Source organism: Dermacentor albipictus, chromosome 2 (assembly GCF_038994185.2).
Source record: "Dermacentor albipictus isolate Rhodes 1998 colony chromosome 2, USDA_Dalb.pri_finalv2, whole genome shotgun sequence".
Taxonomy (NCBI): Eukaryota; Metazoa; Arthropoda; class Arachnida; order Ixodida; family Ixodidae; genus Dermacentor; species Dermacentor albipictus.
Window position 1 is genome coordinate 76,175,531 of NC_091822.1, and position 14,009 is coordinate 76,189,539.

The window sequence follows — 14,009 nt, forward strand, 5'->3', positions numbered from 1 at the left end:
TGCCGCTGCCGCCATTGTGACGTTGTCAGAAAGCCCTAGTATCCGTTGTCATGGCGTCTTGGCGGCGTCATTGTCATTATTCCAGCTTTGCAGAATGACACATTCACTGGTCATACACTCGTATTACACTTCGCTATACACACGTCGCCGTAATAATTTCTCGAAGACATCATTGGCACGCTGTCGTCACTACAATATCGTGATCACTTCCGAATTGTCATCCCTCCGTCGTCATACCACTTTTGTCGTCTCATTGACACCATTCCTCCTTCGTCATTCCTTTATGGTCATGGGTGATCCTGGCAAGCGAGCGTTATACCAATGTAAGCTGATGTTAGAGACACTCATTTTCTGATGTAGCCTAAGCAACGAAAATCTCAGAATGGCTTCTACAGAATTTAAGTGAACTTCTGTTCAGCAGTACGGTTTGTCAGTACACTGCTTGAATAATAATCGCATTACCGTCGATAGACATGATGAGATGGACCCTTCCGTTGTAGCTTTGGGTACGGAGAAATTTATTATTGAGGCAGCATTATTAGATATTGTTTCTTTACGCGGTAGCTTTCCATGAATCGCTGTGGATTTAGAATGAAGAAATTCTAAGCAGCTACTTCGTAAGAAAATTTTGATTTCAGAACAAACTCTTTGCTGTCCGCACATGCCCTCCTCAAGAACTCATAAGCTCAAGAATGCATGATTCATTTTGTTTATTGAACAACCACAAAGCCAAACCCTACAAGCAGGCAAGAAACCGTTACGCCATTCTAGTACTCCGTGCTTCTTCATTCGCTGCACCTACTGGAGCAATGTAAAACAAGATAAAAGAAGCTTCTTCTGCTTTGCAACATCACCCGTGGACTCTGGTTATAAAGATGCGGGTGTCCTTTAAGCCCAGCAGGCCACACATTGGTGGCCACCTATCATGAGCGTCTTGGTCGGATCATCATTCGAACGTTTGGATAAGAATAGGGGTACATAGCTTCTGTTGTGCCCCAGTCAATGCCTTCGCCATACCTAACATGGGGCCCATTCAAATTGACCCCGTTTAGGTTGCCACCTAGACAATGACCGTACCACCATCCGCCACGGTAGCGGGCAGCGCAATTACCAGTGGAACTGTCATTGTCACGGTCGAAGGTTGAGAATTTCTGGCCTGAAACTGGTCCAATGGCGTCCCAACCTAGAAGAGAGAATTGTTAAAAGTATTAGGTTCAATTGGAATGCACATTTGAGTGCAAATGGCCTGAATCGTTATACAAATTGTCGTTCGCAGCGTTCACCCGATTGGCTCTACTGCTACAATGCACAAAGAAAGGACGCAGAGAAAGGCCGGGAAAAACAACCATAGCTTGTTCCGTTTCGCTATCCAAAACGGGAGGGGGGGAGGGGGAAGAGAGATTGAAAGAGAAAAAGTGCAAAAGAAGAAGGGTAGAGATGGAGGCGAGCACAAATCAACCGCGTACCTTATATTGCGATAGCGGTTGGCGTTCTGAACACCTACCATGATGGCTCACACGCTGCGTAAACCTTAGTATTGAGAATAAAGCCTTCTCCGCGGAGTTTCTTTAGAGAACTGGACAAGAACGTTTAGTTGTGCTAGTGGACTAATGTTTAATTGGAGAATTTCACATAGTACGATCAACACTTGCGCTCTTAAAGTTTCGCTCATTAAACTTGCGCAGTAGTAAGCTTACTGTTTGAACATTTTTATTTTACCCATCTGCAATTGAATAAAATAATAATGCTGGCACTGAAGCAAAAATTTATTACATTGGTGCGCTCACGTGCTTCTGTTGTGGCTTCACTTCCTTTAAAGACAGTTTGACAACGTATCGTCACATAATAATAGACTAGCTGTCGATTGCTCAATGCTGCGCTAACATCACACAGGCCAAGTGTAGGTGAGTGAAGAGGCAAGAGCGGGCGAAATTTCCGTGCAGCTCACTGCTCGCTAATGTCTTTTGTCTAATATCTTACGCTGCATATCAAACCGCTCCGTATTGCTCCAGCCCTAACAGCATTAACGCTCGCTCACTATTTTTTTTCGCTATTTTTATCCAGCGACGTTTAGCACTGACTTCATTGAAGGCGCAAATCTATGGACACATAATGAAGGGCAGTGCAGATCTTGTCACTGGCTATATACAATCGACATTTCGTTTAACTTGCTTTTATTTTTTTTTCAAGCGTGAATATTTGCGGACCTGAAGTAAGCAAGGTAAACGAATAAACTAGCCGGCAACGTCCAGGCAATAATGCAAACGTGCAGTGATTAGCGGAGAAAACCAAACTACTCGTTTATGTGTGGCCCGTATCCGTACGCATCATTGCTTACCACACCAAGCAACGTTAAATGACTCATGCTGCGCATAAGTCTATGGAAGCCGTCACTGTAGTAATAAAACTGTGCAATGCTCTCAAAAGGACTCTCAGTAGACCAACCTTAGGTGGATAATACGTAGAACGACACGCGCTTTGCCATTTGTATTATCTTCATTGACGACACCGCACAGTACGCACACGAGCATAATCACATGCGCGCACGCAGCTCGCGGCTCTGATAGATAGGACACAGGCAAGACAGACACCAGTTGGAATCATGAGGGCTTCAGTTTCTTTTGGAGGAGGCCACAACACCTTCGCTTGAGTCAAAATACAGCATAGTATTTCGTTCATGACTCTATATTACAAGCACGCAGTACCAGCGACGTAAAAAGAGCCATGCGCAATGTACGTCTCCCCTTCAAACACCTACTTTGTTTTACATGCGACTGTTAGAAATAGCACCTGCTTCTGCCTCGCATTTAGATTGGTTTGAAAGCGGTGAGATTGTTTGGGTGGCAAAAGGCTTTGTTAAATCGATCGCCGCCTGTGGCGTGACATTACTGCGAAGCGGTAAATGACTTGGATCACAGGATTCCTTCATCTCCGCCGAAAGAACTGACGACAAAAAGCAATGACACAAATCGAAGGAAAAAGTACCTATCTCGATTGGAATTACGCATACAAGCACATCTCAGTATTCGTCTCTACAAGGAAACAGACAAAAGAAATCTCAAAACACCATGATAGCCGATATAAGGCAGGTCAGGCCAACGTGAAGCACATAGCGTTCGCCGTATGCATTTCCCAGTTGAGATTGTGGCCGCATAAGCTACAGTTATAGCAAAGCAGCAACTGTAGCATACCAAGCAGGTCGTGATGTCACTACTTTTTCATATGTAAAAGAAGAGCTCACCAGGCAACTGGGTTTAATTGTGTTCGCGTAGGGCAAAGGGAAGCTCAAGCTTAGTTAGTACTCCCGAAGAGCAGCGCGAGTGCGATGAGCGACGAAGGGAACAGTAAAGTCATTATACAGAACGTCGTTGTTTTCGTACAGTACGCCTAATTATCTTGCTGTCAGTAATTTCATAGAGTGTATTGCTCAATCGTTGTCTATCGGATCAAGTGAGAGCACAGCTTCGCTTGCCGTTCACCTTCACAACGGGGGCTGAAGCCCATTCTTTTAGACCCCGTTTGTCACTTTTCCAACATTTATCTCCAGGTATAGTAACTCAGAGGATTACCTACACTAGAGCGGAAATACGCGACAGTAGGTGGTTCCCAGTTCTCTATTGCCATTAAATGGTACATCGACGATGCCAGCGTAAACTAAAAAAATGTATGGGGATTTACATGCCAAAACCACTTACTGATTATGTTTCAATTAGGGGGTTTAACTTGCCAAAACCACTTTCTGATTATGAGGCACGCCGTAGTGTGGGACTCCGGAAATTTCGACCACCTGGGGTTCTTTAACGTGAGCCTAAATCTAAGCACACGGGTGTTTTCGCATTTCGCCCCCATCGAAATGCGGCCGCCATGGCCGGGATTCGATCCCGCGACCTCGTGCTCAGCAGCCCAACACCATAGCCACTGAGCAACCACGGCGGGTGAATGCGGAGAACTATGACTGTCAAACGTGTGTGCGCAATAAAAACATTCTTCGTTCAAATTATGGTGGCGGCCGTAAAGCCTGTTAGAGCAATTGTCCTAGAGCATTAAGGGGGCTTCGCGTGAAACAATGGGTGGTTTGGGTCCAAGGACTCCATTGCACAGGAAACAAGCCATCTTCAAGAAGATGAAGGCCATATATAGGTACAGGAAGAGACGCCGCTCTGCACCATTAGAATAATGGTGCATTGGCCCCCTTGTACTTTTCTCGCAAGTTACGCGACACTAAAGGCCCGTTTATAGTCCGACGTTATCGGCGCGCGGGCGAGCGTCGTTCACGGTCAGTCACGCTACGTCGGTTGCGCTGCGCCAGCCGAGATGCCATCCCCTCTATACTTCAACGCGCGCGCCGTAGGCTGCTATCTTCGGAGCATGCGCAGAAGGTTCGCCAAGTCGCGCGCCGTCCGCAAAAGCCGTCTGCGGAGTTGTGTTTGCGCCTTTTTCTTCGCGCGCAATGCATTGTGGTGCGAGAGTTCCGCCGACTTAGACGCGCGAATGGCTCCGGAGCCAAATCGGCGCCGGGCCCGTCGGGGCGCGTTGGAAGCCGCCGGTTACGTTAGCTGCGCCGGTGCGCCCGACTATAGAGGTGTCGTTTTCGCCGACGTGGCGTAGCGTGCGCGCGCGCGCGCGTGCGCGTGCGTTACGTCGGACTATAAACGGCCCTTAAACGACATACAGTACATTCGAAAGGAAGCTCCTCACGGCCTACCCAACAGTGAAGCATTTCAAGTACTTCCTCGAAGGGCGACAATTTATATTTCTTATAGATCACAAACCACCTATTTTGGCTTTACGTTCCTGGAGCGCCACCCATACTCCTAAGAGCTCCGGTATCTTACTTTTTTGCCGCATTCCCGACTTACATGCGCTACGTCAATGGCAGCCTAAACAGGTCATCGGACGCTCTCAGTTTTATTACCATCAACGCCCCGAAAAGCTCTGTCCACCTTTCCTTGTTTTCACTGGCGGTGGCTCAAGCATCCAACGATGAACTTCCAATACTCCGATTTTCTACATGCCTCAGCAGGGAGCAAGTAAACTTTCCCGGCCACGACGTCGCACTCTGGTGCGGCGGTTCACCTAATGCGCTCACATTTATGTTCGGAGAAGCGATGTTGCGTATCTGCACTGAAGAGACCTCAGGAGCGTCAAGACGAAACACACCCGGAGGACTGCGATTAGGCCCTGCGTACCCTCTTTATGGCTCTGCCACAACACATTTAGTGAATGCTGGCGACATCCAGGAAGGTCATGCTGGAAGCAGTGATCGCTCTGGAGGAAGTGATCCTAAGCTCCAGTCCTTACTGCGCGTATCACAATGGATGTGTTCAAGAGAGCAGTCCGTCCGTCTCGTCCAAAACGTGTCGCTGTGGGATTGAGTGAGAATGGTCATTTACATCTATCTATCTATCTATCTATCTATCTATCTATCTATCTATCTATCTATCTATCTATCTATCTATCTATCTATCTATCTATCTATCTATCTATCTATCTATCTATCTATCTATCTATCTATCTATCTATCTATCTATCTATCTATCTATCTATCTATCTATCTATCTATGCATTCGTTTTCCAGTCTACATAGGTCACTGGGTTGTCCGTGGTCGATTGGGTAGCGCTTCAAGCTGCTGGGCTGAGGGAACAGGGTTTCAAACCAACAATCGGCTAATCTTGGGTCATTCGCTATGGGGTAATGAGTGCACGCATTTCAACGAAGCGTTTTACATTGACAGGCGCCAGTGTAGACGCGGGACTTGGCAGGTACCATTGTTCTGAGGTAACAAGTTATGGGCCAATGCGACTGTGTCGCTGCACAATGATAAAAACCGGCAGAGGGCTAGTCGTGCATCTCGTGTTTAGCATTTAACCAATATGGCACCGCAACGTATTGCATCGTCAGAACGAGTTGTGTAACAGCTGTCTACTGCAGCGGGACTCATCTTACGCGCTGCCCTTAGCATAAGCAGTCTATATGCAACAGCGCTTGGATGCAGACGCACATGCCTAGTACAAAATTAGGCCCCATCTAGTGCCGCCACAGCGAAGCCTGCCTCTAGCCACCGAAAAGCATGGCACGTCGGTGGGTGCGAATGGTGAGAAATACGTAATGCGGCATCAGCGCTCCTCTCTCGCGCTTCTTGCTAGACACGCTGTGCCATGTGGTATTATCAGAAAGAAACAAAAATTAGCAAAGCAATGGTGGAGACTGCTGCCTGTATACCTTCGGGGTAGACAGTGCATCAATGCAGTGGATGAGACCTACGGTCCGGACAGTGTAGTCGTACATACAGAACTAAAGACGTTTCCGTGCGTTGTTGAATAGGGCCCACTGATGCCTACCACAGCCGCAACAATTATAATAGAGATCGTCAGGGTGTCATTGAATCAGGTCACTGACCAAATTAAGAACCGCTTTCCTATTACAACAATGTGCAATCTACTCAGAATTGCTCAGACTGTTCAGAATTCTTCCGTCGCTTGCCTTAAGCCCAGTGGCACAAACTCAGTTACCTATGTTGGGGAGAGGTTGATTGTAGAGCGGCAGATACACCGCTCATTCATAACGCAGCACGCTAACTGTTCGGTGCGAAAAACGCTGTTAGAAAAGTAGCGCACACTAAGTGTCGTGGGTCGCAAAACTTGAAGTAGCCGTGTCTACGCGGACACATGAAACAAAGTTTGAACTGCAGCCCATTAGGTGGGCGGAACGTTGCGGCCACCGTAGCATCTGCAGTGCAAACTGTCGAAGAGGAGTGGTAGCACCACGGAAGGCAAGGAAGGCGATCTTTGAATGCCGGCAACTCGGCTTTTACTGAAAGGACTGATATGCCCTTTTACTTTAGGGTATTTCTGAATCCGGGTTCTTTCATGTGAAATGCGCGGCGCGACATCGGTAAAAGGCGTTCCAGGAGCCATTGAAAGGCACTTGGGGAAACGCTGTTTGTGGAAATATTGTGGGCGCCGTGTCCAATTTGCGACCGGACGCTTAAACACCCGTGAGGCTTCCGGCAAAGTTGAACAAATTTCCACTTTTGCCTTGGGGAGAAAATCTGTCGGAGACCAGCCAGGATCATGGTCAGGTTTACGCCTGTTTAGGCGAGAAAGTGAGCCGATGTTTTATACTTTTTGGCCCTTCCGCACGCTTCGAGACCAAGTGACAACGTAGCCTTAATGTTATCGATTAAGAAATTCATGTCGAAAGATGGAAGTGATTATCAGTTGAGAGCTTGCGACCTTCTATACTGCTGCCTAACGTAGTACTTTACAGGTATATCGCGAGTTTATTTACGATACCCACGCTTATATATGAGCGTATTCGCTCAGCCGTCTCCGCTCTTGCGCCTTCAAATTTGCTCTCACACACTGCTCACTGCTTGGAATAGCGTCACGCGTGCTTCCAACTTCTTGGACTACTATAGCAGCAGATTCTGTTCTTCTACAACGGTGAGCCTACACTATCATATGAAGAAAACAGTAGTATTGAAAACAGGAAATTAGGTGTATATTAGCATTCTTTGCCAGTTCCTTGCATTCCTTGCTTAGAAAAACAGAGTTCCTTTATAACTCGCTATCTGTGAAAACTTCTAAAACTGAAGTAGGTTAATGTTATGCGAAAAAAAAAAGATATAGCTGCTATTACCAACCTCCTCTTCCTAACTGCAAAGCTTCAGGATGTGCAAAGTGTTTTGAAGAAAATTCGCAACAAAGCCGATATTGGTATTTTCCTGTGGTTTTCAAGTGGTTTTATAGAACCTTTCTGGTTACTTCTGGAATGCGGTCCTAACAAAAGTTTTCATATGTCGGGAAACGTGAAATCATCATCATGATCATCAGCCTAGTTACGCCCACTGCAGGTAAAGGCCTCTCCCATACTTCTCCTAATACCCTGGTCATGTATTAATTGTGGCCATGTTGTGCCTACAAACGTCTTAATGTCATCCGCCCACCTAACTTTCTGCCGCCCCTTGCTACGCTTCCCTTCCCTTGGAATCCAGTCCGTAACCCTTAATGACCATCGGTTATCTTCCCTCCTCATTACAGGTCCGGCACATGCCCATTTCGTTTTCTTGATTTCAACTAAGATGTCATTAACTCGCGTTTGTTACCTCACCCAATCTGCTCTTTTCTTATCCCTTAACGTTACACGCATCATTCTTCTTTCCATAGGTCGTTGCGTCGTCCTCAATTTCAGCAGAACCCTTTTCGTAAGCCTCCAGGTTTCTGCCCCATATGTGAGTACTGGTAACACACAGCTGTTATACACTTTCCTTTTGAGGGATAGTGGCAACCTGCTGTTCATGATTTGAGAATGCCTGCCAAACGCACCCCAGCCCATTCTTATTCTTCTGGTTATTTCAGTCTCATGATTCGGATCCGAGAAGACGAAGACGAAGAAGTGCGGAACGGTTGATCTTGTTCTGTGGTTCTTCAAAGTTATGCGCCTTCTGCATATCAGGAGCTTCCCCGAAGACGTCGTCCTCCAGAATGGAGGACGGAGGACCTCCGCGCCGTCATGGCAAGGCGAGTCCCGCGGCGGTAGCCCTGTCCGTGGGAAACCGCGACATCACCGACTGTAGGCTTCCCGATTCATATGACAGCTCAACAGCGGCAGAGATGGACTCGGACAGTGAATACACGCTAGTCCAATCGCGCCACTTGAAGCGCAAGCTTCGCCGGACGTCAGCAGGCAGTGATTCTACTCATAACAGCAGATGTGACGAACGGGTCTTCTCCGTGGGCTACACCTGAACAACGGAAGGTACGAATATGAATTCGTTGAATAGACAATCACTGACCACATACTTAGATCGAATAGCCTCAGGACATGTGAGAGAGATCCGCATTAATGCTCGGAAGAACGTTCTGACGGTGGACGTGAATTCTCAGGCAGTATTGGGGGCTTTTAAAGGCATTCAAATGGTTGGCAACATCCCAGTTCGCTCATTCCTAGCGTACGGCAAAGATACCTGCACTGGTGTGATATCAGATGTGGACATTGACATAAAGGATGACGACCTGCGATCTCTATTATCGTCGACAGTGCGAATCCTCGACATCCACCGATTCGGCCGCTCCCGGTGCATCAAGTTGGTTTTCGAGTCAGACTCTTTGCCAGCATCGGTCAAAGTAGGTTATGTGAGGCACTCAGTGCGTCCATATGTACCACGACCGCTACAGTGTCACAAGTGCTTCAAACTGGGCCACGTGAGTGCTGTGTGTAAGAATCCTACGTCGTGCCGAAGATGTGGTGGTGCTCATCAGGTAGACTCCTGTGAGACTGACGCCATGAAATGTGCAAATTGCTCCGGAGCCCATGAAGCGACGTCCAAAGACTGCCCCAAAATGGCAGAGGAGAGGCAAATTTTGAGAAAAATGGTGAGAGAGAACTCCACGCACAAGGAGGCTGCCGATTCCGTCCGCAAGAAAAGGCGCCGGTTGCGGCAAAGGCGTCGCCGCTCCCAGAGCAAGCCTCGGGGTAAAGAGGCACTTCTTTTGAGTACTTGGATGCAAACCGTGCCACAGAGAGAGCAAGGCCGGCACACACAAGATGCGCCTCCCCCAGTATCTCCGCGCCCGTCAAGGAATGAGGCGTCATCCCACGTGCGTCCAACCTCTTCGGCTATTGAGTGGCCTTCGCTACCACTGACGGCTTCCGGAGGAGATACTCCTTCGGCGCTCCCCAAGTGCCGGGAGGGTACTGAAAGGCTTGGAAATGAAAAGGTGATAGACATGCTTAAACAGCTAGTAAACACTATGCGTATATTACTCTCCGGATTGGCAACGCCAACTGCACTGTCGGTCGTGAAGGCGTTAGATGCTATGGAGCCGCTATTAGCGGCTCTAAAATAAGGGTATTAATCATGGCTCTCACGATAAAACACTGGCCATTGGAACAGAAGATGCATCATTCTGTTATAATGCAATGGAATGCTCGAGGTCTATGCGCCCGCATGTCTGACTTTAGGCAAGGAGTATTCAAATACCGCTTCCCAGTGATCGTGATATGCGAGCCAAATCTCACGTCGGAATTTCGCCTTTCCGGATGCGTTAAGCTCTGGTCACGTGAAGATGGAGCCAAGAGCAAAGTGGTAATGTGTATACGCAGTGACATGACGTTTGTGCGGAACGCGATCACTCCACATGACAGCAATGAATATGTGTGTGTGACACTAAAACATAAACAACATGTGTTTTCGATCATCGGCGCCTACACACCTCCTAGACAAGGACTTGAACTCTCTTATCTATCCACTGTATTACAAAGCTCCCCAGGCCCTCATGTTGTTATTGGAGACTTCAATGCTCATCATCCTTACTGGGGAAGTGCCGCAATGAACTGTCGGGGTAGGAACTTGATGGACTTCACAGACAGTGAAGGTCTGGCTGTCATCAACGATGGATCTCCAACTTACATCCGCGGCACTACCTACGGAAGTTGCTTAGACCTCACTATTGTATCTCGGAGCCTCCTACCCTTAGTGAACTGGTGCTTGGACATAGAAACGCATGGGAGCGATCATATACCAACATATGTACAGATGAAGTGGTTTGTGCAATCAACTCCACCTGCTGTACGCTGCACTGATTGGTCCACATTCTCTACATCTGTCGAAGAGTGCTGCGGAGACATCACTTCACCATCTGATATAGAAGACATTATTGTATCATCAATGCAGAAGACAACTAAGTTCATCAGTGCACCTACATCCAGAACGGCGATTGATATTGAATATGAACGACTCCGAGCGATCCGTCGTAGAGCGGAAAGGAAGGTTAGGCGAACTCAATCGTCATTAGACCTTGTCTTATGTCGACGAGCTCAACGAAAAATACGGCGTCACCTTCAAAAAATGGGAAAACAACGGTGGAGGACCCTCTGTTCGTCTCTGGATCCTCGAAAGCCACTTTCTAGGATCTGGCAGGTAGTACGAAGCCTTCGTGCCCCTCCTCAGCAAAAACATCCTTTCCGTGCTCTAGCACTTCACCAATGTCTGACGGAAGTGCAGGTTGTCGAAGACTTCTGTAAGAGAGTAACCCGTACCGATGTTTCAGCATGTCCAACATTGTATCGACCTGTGCTACCTCCTAAAGATGATCGTCTTGACCTTCCTTTCACGATGCCGGAATTGGAAGCTGCACTTGCTGCGTCTAGACGATCTTCTGCCCCTGGACCTGACGGTATTTCGTATACTGCTCTGTGCCACCTTGGGATGGAAGGTCGGAAAGTCCTGCTGTCATACTATAACGCCACGTGGTCATCCAGTACAGTCCCGAAGCAGTGGAAAACCAGCCGTTTGGCGGCCCTCCTAAAGCCAGGAAAATCGCCTTACGAAATGTCATCTTACCGGCCAGTAGCTTTAGCTAGCTGTGTCGGTAAGGTGATGGAACGGATGGTACTCACTAGACTAGAATGGTTCATGGAAAAGAATGAGCTTTATCCTGCAATGATGACCGGATTTAGACGTGGCCGGTCTGCAATAGATGGGGTCATTGATCTCGTGTCCACGATCGAACACGAAAAAAAGCGCCACCGACTTGTAGGAGCAGTTTTCTTAGACATAAGAGGGGCCTATGACAATGTACTGCACGAAGCCATTCTTGATGCCCTCAGTAATTTAGGCATCGGCGGCCGTGTTTACATGTGGATTGCAAATTACCTAGATGGTCGTACAGTCTTCATGTCCACGAATGCTGGTGAAACGACAAGACACGATGTGGTCCGTGGAGTGCCTCAAGGAGGAGTTCTCAGCCCGACTCTTTTCAATGTTGCCCTTATTTGCCTTGCGGAAATAATTCCTGATACAGTACGCATCAGTACCTACGCAGACGACATATGCATATGGGCATCCGCAGTCACGCGACCACAAATTCGTGCCAGACGGCAGGGAGCTGTTTCTTTAACGTCTCAGTACCTGCAGTGCCAAGGACTGCAACTGGCCCCAGACAAGTGCGCTGCGATAGCGTTCACACGGAAGCTTATGTGTTGGTATCCAATTATGATCAATGGAAATGCCATCCCATATGTCACCCACCACAAATACATCGGCGTTGTCATTGACCGCGGTGTTTCATGGTCGAAACATGTGGCAATGTTAAAGAAAAAAATTAACTGGGCTTGCTCAAGTTTTGCGCTTTCTGGCCGGTATGAAATGGGGTCCATCTGAGCATTCGCTACTCCGGCTGTACCAGGCTCTCTACGTCGGATACATTCGGTATAGCCTGCCAGTTTTATCAAGTATGAGCCCGTCATGTTTGCGTACGCTGGGAAGTGCCCAGGCGCAGATGCTGAAAACATGTCTCGTTGTTCCACGTTGCACCTCAACCTACGGAACAATTGAGGAAGCTCGCGTCACCCCTTTACCGGTCTATCTACGATGCGAACCTCTTCGAGTATTCCTGCGATTGCTTTGCCGTTATGGACGTCATCCCTTATCGAAACTACCCGATACACGGCCGGACTGCACTTTTTCAAGAGCCGTTAAATGCCAAGCATCTGCCATACCAGCATACTTTGGCCCGGCTGACCTTCCACATATGCACCCATGGGTAATGTCCAAATTACCGGTACGTCTATCTATTCCCGGAGTTTCTAAAAAATCGCGAATACCTACCGTCGGACTCAGACATTTATCACTTGAATATATGTCGAAAGAATATGACTCCTCGGTGAGCGTGTATACAGACGGCTCGGTCTCGTCGTATGCGTCTGGTGCGGCTTTCGTCGTGCCTGCGCATCAGGTCATTCGACGGTTTCGTCTGCATAACAAGACGACTACAACATCTACGGAATTAGTGGCAATAAGAGAGGCCGTTCAATATATTGTGCGACAGCCTCCTCAAATATGGACAGTTTTCAGTGACGCAAAATCGGCTCTTCAACTACCTAGAGTGGTGTTGAAAGAAAGCGCTTATAGAGTGTTGGCTCTTCAAACTGCCGAGCTCTACACTTTAGCGCAAGAAAACGGCCACCACATCACATTTCAGTGGATCACTAGTCACTGTGGTATACAGGGCAACGAACTGGCCGACGCCGAAGCGAAGAAAGCACTCGAAGAACGAGAGTCGCTGCTTTCAATTCCTTTTTCAAGAGCGGACGCCAACTGTCTCCTCTCCAGTGTCATCCGAAAATTGACAGCAAAGCACTGGGACAACCCGGATAACCGCCACAGACGACTCCAGAGATTGGACCCCACCATAAATTTTAGGCTACCACCAAAAATTCAACGAAGCTGTGCCAGTCTTCTGCACAGACTAAGGCTGGGGGTAGCATTTACGCGCGCATACGTGCACCTCATGCGACGCACCGAGTCTCCACACTGTGAGGTGTGCAATGTGACTGAGACTATAGGTCATGTGCTTTGTGACTGCGCTAAGTTTGTGGAAGAGCGTGATAGGTTGGTCCAGGACCTTACGCGTCTCGACAGCGCACCGTTGTCGGAGGATGTCATTTTAGGCTCTTGGCCAGACGCTCAGTCTAGTTTCAAGGCCATCAAGGCATTACTGAACTTTTTAAAAATTAGGGGCCTGGACTGTAGACTTTGAGCATGCCAAACTGCTTGCCATATGTTCTACATCTTCCTTCTATTGTCATCGTCACCCATCATGCACCTCTTTCTTCCCTCTTTCTTTCCCTCTTCCCCTTCCCCCAATGCCGAGTAGCTGGCTAGAGGAATATACCTCAGGCCGACCTCTCGGCATTTCGTGTCATTAAACTTCTTTCACTCTCTCTCTCTCGGATCCGTGGTCGCTACCTGCCCTTAGTAGATGTATTCCCTTACCACTTCCAGTGCCTCGATATCTATCCTAAACTGCTGTTCTCTTCCGAGACTGTTAAACGTTACTTTAGTTTTCTGCAAATTAATTTTCAGGCCCACCCTTCTGCTTTGCCTCTCCAGGTCAGTGAGCATGCATTGCAATTGGTCTCCTGAGTCACTAAGCAAGGCAATATCATCAGCGAATCGCAAGTTGCTGAGGTATTCTCCATTAACTACTATCCACAATTCTTC

The 14,009-nt window shown here is 47.9% G+C and overlaps 1 protein-coding gene across 1 annotated transcript in view; it reads right to left on the reverse strand.

Annotated features, from left to right (window-relative positions):
• Window positions 1-737: 737 nt before the first annotated feature.
• LOC135913080 (techylectin-5A-like) overlaps window positions 738-14,009 on the reverse strand; it is a 40,876-nt gene continuing 27,604 nt past the window's right edge. Inside the window, exon 6 of the mRNA XM_065445747.1 lies at window positions 738-1,183. Within this exon, the coding sequence (XP_065301819.1) occupies window positions 924-1,183 (260 nt within the window). The 3' untranslated portion in view covers window positions 738-923. The remainder of the gene's footprint in view (window positions 1,184-14,009) is intronic.